Genomic DNA, 11,758 nt, shown 5'->3' with positions numbered 1-11,758 from the left:
GAACGTTAATTTATTAACAAAAATATCCTCAGATTTAAGTATGTCCGTGCGAGTTATTGAATTTGTTGTTGTAAACATTAATTTTGCCTCGTTTGTTAAAAAGTTACATAATTGATGGGCAATTTATAAGCGTAATTCGTGCATTGCAGATTACACCGTTAATATTGTATATGTACTAGGGCTGATCAGAAAGTAAGGTTATAGAGCCTGCATTGAAACGTGTATAATTTCATACAGCCAACATACGTATGTACGTACATTAAATTATTTTTCGACATAGTCTTCATATCGTTTCAGGCATTTGTCGCATCGTGGGATGAGTTTGAAGATTGCCTCCTGGTAAAAATGTTGTCCTTCAGTGTTCACCCATGTTGTTGCGAAGTGTTTCACCTCCTCGTCTGAAGCGAAGCGAAGGGGGCCGCTGTGGCTCAGTGGTAGAGCGCTCACCTCTGGTGCATGGGGTTCGTGGTTCGATCCCACCTCCCGCCAAGTGAACTTTGTGGTTGACAAAAATGGTGTGTGGGTTTCCTCGGGGTTTTCCAGTTACCTCCCACTGTCTTCATTCCACCATTTCATTCATCTCTCATCACCATCTCCTTTAGCCTAGCCGGCATAATCGTGGGACTTAAAACTCAAGATTTCATTTAATTTTGAAGCGAAGCAGCGGCTTCTGAAGTGCTCCTGCGGGAACAAGTGAAAATCGCTTATAGCAAAGTCCGGGCTGTAGGGAGTGTGGTCGATGATGTCCCAGCGAAACTACTACAACAGTGTAATGGTTTTCTGGGCTTATGCGGGCGCGCAAACTTTCGACACTATTCTGCTACTTACTGACGAGACATTACTGTCACTCCGTAAGCCTCTACCAGTTGCCAGTGAATTTCAGCTGCGGTTACATGTTTCGCCTACAGAAATGGAGTAACTGAGAGCGGACTTCGCCGCGAGACCAATATTCCAAACGAGTCGCCATTTATGTTTACCTACAACTAGTGACGTGTGGCTAGAACTCTGTACATTTGCCAAATCCATGTATTAAAATTACTTCATACTTCTCATTCCTCTGTAATATGAAACTAAAAAAAATAATTGGCCTTGCGATTTTAGTTTCTGATCCTCTCGCCGACACTTGAAATATCATTGTTGAATGAAGTTTTTAATTTTTCACTTTCATTAGTAAGTATAGTATCGTTTTTTAAAAATTCGATGCAGCAACTGATGACATATGTATATATATATTTGGAAATGATAATAAGATGAAAATGCCAGTTAACCAACCAATGCCAGTCAATAAACTTACAAATGATCGTTTGCTCCTATGGGAAATTTTGCATAGTATTTGACTTGTTGAAAACTCACTTCAATATTGCGTTTCCCAGAAAGAACTACAGTAAGGTTAGGTTGGGGAAACCATGGGTCACTATAGGAATTAGGACTTCTAAACTCAAACTACTTGAGTTATCAAAAAAACTAAAAACGTGTAAAGATGTAACACCTCAATTTATTGAATATGTAAAATACTATAGAAAGACATACAAAAGAGTCATACGAACAGCAAAACTTTTACACAGTACAAATTACATCTTAGCAGCGAGAAACAAAAGTAAAGCTATGTGGAAGTTAATTAATGGTAAGATGAATAAGGTAAAAACAACAGGAATTGATGCAATAAAAATAAACTCTCAAGTAGTATGTAACCCAGATTAGATTGCAAATCATTTTAATAAATATTTCTTAACTTTAGAAACATTTAACCCAATCAAAATAGCTCATCAAGAAAATAACTCTAAGCTACAGAGCGGAATAACTAAGTCGCTTTTCCTGAAACCAGCTACACCAGAAGAAATCTTACAAATAATAAAAAGCTTAAAAAGCTCCAGCTCTCCAGGTTGGGATGAAGTGCCAACCATGATTGTAAAGGAAAGTTCTCTTCTTATTGCACATCAACTCTGTCATATAATAAATCATTCATTTTTGACAGGAATTTTTCCTACGCGGCTTAAGTTAGCTAGAGTTACACCTGTGTATAAAAAGGGAAGTAAATTGGAGTTAAATAATTATCGTCCTATTTCAGTTTTGACGTGCTTTTCTAAAATATTTGAGTTAGCAATGAAAGCGCGACTAAATAACTTTTTCCTTTTAAATAATATAATATCCACAAGTCAACACGGGTTTCAAAGCCAGAAGTCAACCAACACTGCAATCTTTAATTTCATCTCTGATGTAGCAATGGATATAAATAAAGGAAAGCATGTAATTGGTATTTTTGTTGATTTATCTAAGGCGTTTGATTCTATAGACCATGGTATTTTGCTAGAAAAATTGTATTCTTATGGCATCAGAGGTGTGGCAAACAATTGGATAAAGTCGTATTTATCTGAACGTAGTCAAACTCTTGGCATCTGTAAAGAGGTAAATGGCAGAAGAAAAATGTTTAAATCATCTTTAATGAAAGTAACAAAAGGAGTACCACAAGGATCAATATTGGGACCTCTTTTGTTGTTGTATATATTAATGATTTGGTTAACAGTCTAGGCTGTGTGAAGTCAACATAGTATGCTGATGACATAAATGTTCTTGTCAGTGGAGACTCAGTAAATGAAGCAGAAAGGCTCACTTCAAAGACGCTAACAAAAATTATTAGTTGGTTAAACATAAATAAATTAACTATGAATTTAGGAAAAACTAACATTGTCAAATTTCGATTCCCGGGCCAAAGAAATGAACTTGTACCAATAACTGTAGACACTGTAGAATTATGTCAAACACCATCTATTAAATTTCTAGGAGTATATGTTAATGAAGATTTAACATGGAATACTCATCTTATATATAAAAGAGAACGTACAAATCCTTTGTTCCCTCATCACGCTAATACGGCTGAACCAATTTCTTTCATTTTTGGGGGGTTATTAGGATTTGGACCCTAGATGGTTTTTATCATATCACTTTAATTTTTAATTACCAGTGTCTTGAGATAATTGACCATTCAAGTGTCCATAACGTACAAATCCTTTGTTACTTCATCATAGGTAAAAATAAACGTATTTATATGCAACCCGCATGACCGTGTCACTCGGCGGGTTAACATAAATGACAGGCGATATAATGTTAACATTTACTGGAATCTACTATGGTTTTTATCATATCACTTGAAAGCGAAAAAGTAAAAATTATCTAAGTAACAAAGTTTATTGCGTTCCGGGGTGACCGCAGCGAAGCGGGGCGGGTTAACATAAATGACAGGCGATATAATGTTAACATTTACTGCAATCTTCTATGGTTTTTATCATATCACTTGAAAGCGAAAAAGTAAAAATTATCTAAGTAACAAAGTTTATTGCGTTCCGGGGTGACCGCAGCGAAGCGGGGTGAACGCTGCTAGTGTTGAATACATTAATACTAAACTCAGTTCACTCTGCTTTGCATTCCGTAGGTTGCAAGGTAGTTTGTGCAAGGAAGCTGTCATGTCCTTATACTATAGCAAAGTTTTTTCAATAATAAACTATGGTGTTATATTTTGGGGGAATTCGAGAATAAGTGCTAGTACATTCCGAATACAGAAAAAAATTATTAGAATAATGTTTAGCATGCCTGACCGATCCTCATGTAAAAATATTTTTAAAAAATATAAATTATTGACATTACCTAGTTTATATATATATCGCACAATTATGTATGTAATCGAGCACAAGGATTTATTTACTTTAGCTAATACGATTCATTCATATAATACTAGGCAGAATTATGCAACAGAATTATGCAAATTTTAGCAAAACTGTGTATATGAATTGTATAAAATTATATAACAAATTACCAACAAAGTATAAGGACATTAACGAAAAACGGATATTCAGAAATACTCTGTTAGAATTATTGTTAGAAAAAAGCTATTACTCTGTGGAAACTTACCTTACTGATAATATATAGAGAATGTAAATCATATCTGACAACTGTAATGCTTAATTGAGGATTGTCCTCATTTGTAAGCTATGAACAGGCAAATAAATATGAATATGAATATGGATAAGTAATTTAACTGCATATTGTACAAAATGATTCACCCACAAGAGTTGTATTTTCATATTACATATCATACTTGTAATTAGTATAACCTGGGAATTTAAGAGACAAAATGGAATTTTTTTGCCCCTTGAGATGGGATTTTATAATGTTTTAAATTGGCATCACTGAGACAGCGTTAGAACTAGAGGAAAGAAACGAGCTTGAGACCCTTGACAGGACTAACCATTCATCCTACTTTATTTTTCTTCACAACAACAAATTTCCAATAGATTTTATGAACAAAACACTTCCTAGAGTATGACATCATTACTGAGTACTTTGACCCCTTTCTGCATAGAAGCAAAAACGAGCTTTGTTGTCTATTATGGTATACTAAAGGACTAACTATCCCTAAAATTTCAGATTTTTCAATCTAGGCCCATTGGAGATATTGGACAGTGAAATATGCTAAAGTGGCATAATTCCCACTTTACGATTTTTCTTTTCAGGCCTTTGGTAGCAGCTACAGGTCTGTACATTTTTGTGTATTAACTTATGACCCCGGACTACATGTACTCACAAATTCAGACCTCTACGTCAGTTGTTTCCTCTGGAAATGGTCGAGCGACACATGCGTGATCACTTAGAATGGATTGACTCTTCTAGTTTAGATGACGCTCCGTATATGTGTGATCATGTGCAATTGTGTATTCGAATTTCTCAGCATGAGTTCTTGGGAAAGTACAAGTGGAAGTACAAACCTGTACTACGATTTTCAATAATTTAATTAGAAACATGCCCACTACAGAAGAAGAATCATGGTGGAGTCGGGGCTGGCACCAGGCTTACTATAGCTCCATCACTGCAAATTTGTCTGAATTTTTTTAAATATGGATTTTTACCGATATTTTACACCATGTCTAAGTAGTGATGGCAACCCGTGGGAAAAATCCCATATTATTTGCTTTTTACAATAATTTCTCAAAGAGGGATAAAGGGAACTTTTGTAAAGATTGGCAGGATTTATGGGCTTTATCATATAGGCCTATTCCATTGATTGACGTCAACAAAATTATCTATGGGCGAATAGACAGATGAGTCTTTTCTATTCTATTAATCTCCTCGCGTGAGATTTTATAATTAAAAAGTCACAGCACTAAGGTCAAGTTGACTGCTTCACTAGAATTGTTTTAAATCCTTTTGTTGTTAATATAATTGTAGAAGGTGGCCCGTTCCAAAATGGACGAATTGGCCTGTTTCAAATAATTCTGTTTCCACACTAGTTTGTGAATTAAAAAGGAAGGCAGAAGCGTAGAACATACAAAAAATTATGTATAACACTATAAAAATTGTAATACACTAAATTATGTCCAAAATTGAAATTGTTGTTAAAAATTAAATTGAAATAGTTGAAGAGCATGACGCTCTATTGTGTAGAACATTCTACGCCATCTTGCCAACCCCCAGATGAGTCTTCAATAAACGTGAAATTAATGCTAATCAGGGTGGTTTGATTTAAATCAGTCTGATTTCAATCACGATTTAAATCAAGATTTAAATCACTTGATTTTTTAAATAAAAATCGTTGATTTAAATCGAACTTCGAAATAAATTAATTTAAAGTGAAAATAAATAAAATCCCGTTTCTGTTCTGTTATTTCGATTATGGAAGTTAATAATCATAATACAGTGAGACTCAAATGTACAGTGCAGTATGAAAACAAGTGTCATGCAGAGGATGATTAGGGAAAATCCCGTTTTGAACAGGTAACGGAGCAATCCTGCTTTCTCCTTTTCGTAACATTGGGTTTGGGTTTTAAAATCGTTAACTATTCCAACGAAGAAATCACCATCGTCATTTAAGACGAAAATTCTTTTTTGTGCGTGTCTGTTTGTTTGTTCCCAAATAATAGGGCGTATTTAGAGGGGTCCTATCACTTTTTTTTGTTAATTTTATAACTTTAGGCGAAATTTATGTATTTCATGCCTCAAGCTAGTTCTTGGTTTTTTAAAATAGGCCCCTGCCAAATATCAGTAACTTTTGTGAAAAAAAGTGTCATTTTGATAAACATTGCTGTACTTTTTCCTTAATGCTTAACCTTTTAAATTATATCACCTATTTTTAGGTGATAGGGTAGAATCTTCATTATTCGATTAAAAAAGTACCATTAAGGCTTTTTAGGTAATTTTCTTCAAGATTGGAGGCATTTTAGAACACGTTACATATACTTCCACGCCTTTCTGCGTTGAGGCATAGTGTGTGATGACGTCATAAATTTAAAAAGATATTTTTTGTTATGCGTATTATTATTATTTTTTGGCAGGTTACATTTTGCACTCAGAAGACTGAAATTTTGCACACTCGTTCAGTGCACCCCTTTATAGTTTTCAGATGTTTTCAGATCTCTGCGTGGAAACAGCGGGGTCCAGAGGGGCAAAATGTTTCAAAAAAGGATATTTTAAACAAAAATACCTTTTTTCGTGATTTTCCCGCCTCAGATGGAGACATATGAATGATACCGTTTGAAAGGCTGTTCTATTTTGAAGAAAATGATGTACGTACTATGCTCCTAGGATAAATAGCGATTTCTCAGGAAACTGTTACCTGAGATCCTGCTTTATACGGAAATCTGGGGTATTTGGGGAATATTATTTTTCGCGGGCTTACTTTTGCACCTACAAGACTAAAATTTTGCACGTTTACTCAGTGCACCCCTCAGTATTTTTCAGATTTGTTTCAAATCTCTGCCTTAAAACAGGGGAAGGGGTCCACAGAGGTAAAAATTTAAGAAAAAAGACATTTTTAACAGAAAATTCCTTTTTTCGTGATTTACCCGCCCCAGATACATGATGGGGACATTTGAAGGGTACCGTTTGAAAATTTGTTTTATTCTGAAGAGAATAATGTACAAATCATGATCTTAGGATAAATAGGGATGTCTGAGGAAATTTTTATAATACATCCGGGTCATCTGGGGCATTGTGGGAATGTTCTTAGCTCATTGTTAAATAGTTTCCTCACCCTTACTACTCATGATAGAATCTTGAAATTTTGTATACACATTTAGTATAGCCCTTAGTATTTCCTAGTTGATTTTGAGATCTGTGCGTTAACACAGGGGAATCCAGAGGGGATCAATTTAAAAAAAAAAATGCCGATTACTCTCAAAATTTTCCGCTTCAGGGACATGATAGGGAAATGTGAATGTTACCGTTTCAAAAGCTGTTCTATTCTAAAGAGAGTGATGAATGTACCATAATCCTAGGATAAATAGGGATGATACTGTAGCTGCTTGACTAAAAATCTATAATTTACCTTTAAAAAGAGCCATAATTTAAAAGGGTTAAGAAACTTTGTTTGGGATTGATATAGGTTAACGATTGGGGATAATTCAAAATTCAACCCCAATACTTTCACTTAAATGGCATAATTAGCATTTAATACTAATTCCTAATGCTTTTTCTTCAGTTCGCGACTTGTATTATACGAGGAAAAAGATTTGATTTAAATCAAAAAAATCGATTTAAATAAAAAAAATCAACAAAAATGATTTTTTTAAAAAAAATCATGATTTTTTTCCACCCTGATGCTAATAGACTAGCCGGCATAACTGTGGGACGTAAAACCCAAGGATCTTTGTTAAATATTGTTACTATAAAATGCATGTTAGTGTTAAAATGATTTATGAATGACTTTTGAATTTATATATATACCGAGCGAAGTAGCTCAAGTGGTAGAGCGTTGGCTTCGCATTCGGAAGGTCGCGGGTTCGATTCCCGCTGCCGACCATCCTGATTGGGGTTTTCCAGGGTTTCCCTCAATCCTACCAGGCAAATGCCGGGATGGTACCCACTAAACAGGCCCTGGCCGACACCTTCCCAAATCCTTTCCATTGTTGTTGTTATTGTTAGATATCCAGTATAAAATGGCCTCAGAGCTGTATCTGGTAATTGTTAAATAAATAAAATAAAATAAAAAAATAAATATATATAGTGGCGGATGCAGGATATGATCAAGGGAGGGCTAAACCATTGTTTGCCAATTTATCCAGTGTAAAACAGGATTGAAGTCCATTTCAACCAGTGTATACCTGAGGGTCGAAGGGGGGGCTATAGCGCCCCCTTGGACCCGCCCAGCGCCGAGCAACATTAACTGTATTTTGATATTTCAAAACATAAAAGAAAGAACAGAATGAACGGAAGAAGGTAAACGAGAAACGTCAACTTCGAAAACGTTCCATACGAAATGACTGAAGAATGAAATTTATCTAGATTTATTACGTTCGTTGGAAGATCATGGCACAAAAGCATGATAGATATACTAAACTCACAACAAAATGTACTTATTTCCATTAGTATTTTCACTTGTCTCATTCAGTTAAGGAAAATATGTGTTTATAAACTGTTTGTTAAACGTGGACGATCGGAGTTTTTGAATAATTCACTCACAATTGGAAAATAACCTTATAAACAAAGATTTAAGCGCCATTGCGCCAGTCAAGAGTTGCCATGTTCAGGTTGCAGGCAAAATATCTCTCTTGGAGGAATTTCTGCCTCTTGAGACGGGATTTCATGTTTCAGGTTGGCATCACTGTGTCCAAGAGAGATATTTTGCCTGCATGACCTGGCAACTCTGACTGGCGCAATGGCGCTTAAATATGAGTATAATATTTGGTATAAGTGATATTAGAGGAATGGTGCAGTTTTGTTTTTAGTGGAAGGTTATGTTCTTAGCTAATCAAGCCAAAGGATCAATATTTCGGCTTAGCAGAGAAGATTAGATGAAGGATATTAGATTTATTTCGTTAACCAATAAATTATTACTACAAGTTGAAACACGTCATGCGGTAATATTAGATATGTTCCAACTTTCAGATGAGGAATTCGACATAGACGAAGATGAGGTAAATGCTGAAGATGCCAAACATATGTGAATAATAGAAGAGTGAGGATTAAAAATATGGAGCAGGTTTTTTGTTTTTTCTTTCTTGAGAGCGAAGGTTCCGGTGATGGACCCCATGATCAAAGGAACAGAGAGCTGACAAACGTTATTTTACTATTTTCTTGAAGTTAAACGTACTGGCTTATTTTTGGCACACCACTAGAAAGAATTGTTGAAGAATTATAAATCTTTCATTAATTTCCTTCTGATTGTCCCCTAAAAGATTTGCGAGAGGCGACATAAAAACATCTGCCTTGGTATTCGTGATGATGAGAGCCACCAGAAATAATTGTTGGACTTTTGTGCTGTATCGCCGGACCACTTTGAAAACTAAAAGAATAAACCGAAATGTACTGCATTCGGTTACATTTTGTTGGATTACATCCATTGCCCTTGTACACGCCTACTTTCTTTAATTGTCGTTCGTTATTCTTATACACTTCCACATAAGTAAGACATGATATGTCACAGCCTTGACATAGAGCCGCCATTTCCACACTGTCTTCTACGCTAGTATATCATAAGAAATGTACCTCTCCGCGAAATAGTCTTCCGCCTCCACATACATTGCCGCTTAGAACATTAAAAAAAAAAAAAAAAAAAAAAAGTATTCCACTTACCTCACTTACCTGATTTTCACTCATTCATCCTCACAAACTTAAATAAACTCTCCAATTGACCTGGTAAATTTCCTGGTCCGACGATACGGAACTTAACTCAATTGTTGACAAATTATAATTCATTCAGTAATTTCCTTCTCACTGCCCCGTAAAAGGTTTGGGCCTATGGTTAGCAGAAGGGGTCCAGCTCTTTCCTCTAAAAAAATGTTACAATTTTGGTAATTTCTGTTCACATTCGGTTAGTTTAGGGTAGGTTAAGTTAGTTTAGGTTAGGTTAGTTTCTGTTATGTTATATTAGTGTAGGGATTCCACATAATTTCCCAAAAAAATGATAGAATTTCACTTATTTCTACTAATATTAGGTTAGTTCAGCTCAGCTTAGGTTTATGTTAGGTTAGATTTGGTTACGTTATGTTACGTCTAAGTACTTGCATCATTCATTTCTCCTGTAAATTTTGTGTTTTTTACGTGCTTTTGGACCCCTTGTACTAAACATACTCCAAGGTTTGTGATGAGTAACATGAAAATATGTCACTTGTCATAGATTTGTATCGTAATCAACATATTTGTAGTAGACAAAATGACAATACCTCACTTAGCTTTAATTTAGCTCAAGGGGGACGCCAGAAATAATTGTAGAAAAACAAGGTAAGTGTTTAGTATGGGTGGGTTAACACTAATGATGATAAAAAAAAAAAAAAAAAAATAAGGTGCCCTGCGAAGCTCTAATCCACCTTCACTCGCTATCGCTCGCTCGGCAATATTGTCTGAATTAAATGTTATTAACCTAACCTAACCGAATATTAATAGAATGTCGCAAAAAAGCCTGTTAGAAACCTGGCCCTCCAGAGCTAAACAATAGCCAAACACAAAACCATGCAAGTTTATTTTTGGGACACCACTTGAAGTAATTGTTGATAAATTATAATTCACTGCTTTTCTTATTCTCCGAATGCCTTGCAATAAGTGACAATAGCAGCAGTATAGATATTGACAATAGACAACCGTAGATAATTTGCTTGATTTCTATGATCACACGCTATCTAGGTTAGTTACTAAGGCATATTTTTGGATTTGGGGGGCCAGAATATTTTGCTTAAATTGCTTTCTTCCTATATTTTCTGTATTTTTTGATGAATTAGGTTATATTAGAGTTTCTTTGCTTAAATTACCTACTTTCTTCTTATATTTTCTGTTTTTGATGGTTTGCGTTACATTAGGTTAATGTTATGTTAGCACTTAGTAATTACTCATACGTAACGTCAAGCATTTCTTCTGTAAACGTGGTAGTTTTTTTTTTTTTTAGCTGATCTTGACCCTCCCACCCCAAGTTCCAAAATCATCCCGTTACTAAGATAGTAGGTTTCAAACACTGACACATTAAGCTGTATTGTCGGTTTGTCTTATATGTCCTCACCACGCCCTTCATATAGTCATAAAATTAAACTTTCTATTTCTTCGCAATTGGTCAGCATGCAGTGATATCTTTATTTCTTTCTTACGGATGGCATTTAGTATCTCCCCCAAATTCATCGACGGCTCCGGAACCGGCGCCGTTCTGAACGATCACTGCAAATCCAAGTGAACAATTCCGATAACCTTAATGAAAACCCCGAAACACATCACGACACATTTCCACCAATATATACCACACTTACCTACCCAATCCCAGAAAAAAAAAAAAAAAAAAAAAAAAATCGCATCTTGCGGGGGAGATCCCACACCTCCCAAAAATCCCTTCAAAACAAATATTCCAACACAGAAAAACACACCGAACAACTTCCAACTAGTTTCATGGTTCCAGAACCGAGTACCTTCTTTTTGTCTAAATTGTGATAAAGGTAGAAGTACAAGGGCCCTTGGGGCTTCTAACTCTCTTCGCTGTCCCTAGCTCAACTATATTTTGTAAAGTAAGCAACAGTGTTGTAAATCTTATATGTGCATATAAATAAATATTTTTTAAAAATACTTACCCATAGTGAAAATCCACCACAGAAAAAAACGAACGAAGTTAAAATATGGAAAATCAACCAGGATAAACATGCTTAATATCCTCGACCAATTGATCAAATGCATCCACACACATTTTCACATCACGGCGCCACAAAAATTCACACAGATGATCAACAGACTTTTTATCAACGTGATCTTTCAAATTACGACATCGAAACCTACCAAACCCATGACCACGTTCACG

General features: G+C 35.4%; 1 protein-coding gene across 2 annotated transcripts in view; it reads left to right on the top strand.

Annotated features, from left to right (window-relative positions):
• Nucleotides 1-8,619: 8,619 nt before the first annotated feature.
• The window catches only part of LOC145671243 (uncharacterized), a 110,899-nt gene continuing 107,760 nt past the window's right edge, over nucleotides 8,620-11,758 (top strand). For both annotated transcript variants that reach the window (XM_081740155.1, XM_081740154.1), the window contains exon 1: nucleotides 8,620-8,903. In XM_081740155.1, the coding sequence (XP_081596281.1) occupies nucleotides 8,781-8,903 (123 nt within the window). In that variant the 5' untranslated portion in view covers nucleotides 8,620-8,780. The remainder of the gene's footprint in view (nucleotides 8,904-11,758) is intronic.

The sequence above is a fragment of the Thermobia domestica genome, chromosome 15, assembly GCF_964235325.1.
Source record: "Thermobia domestica chromosome 15, izTheDome1.hap1.1, whole genome shotgun sequence".
Taxonomy (NCBI): domain Eukaryota; kingdom Metazoa; phylum Arthropoda; class Insecta; order Zygentoma; family Lepismatidae; genus Thermobia; species Thermobia domestica.
The sequence above is the reverse complement of the archived record's forward strand: the minus strand, read 5'-3'. Positions and strand labels throughout refer to the sequence as shown.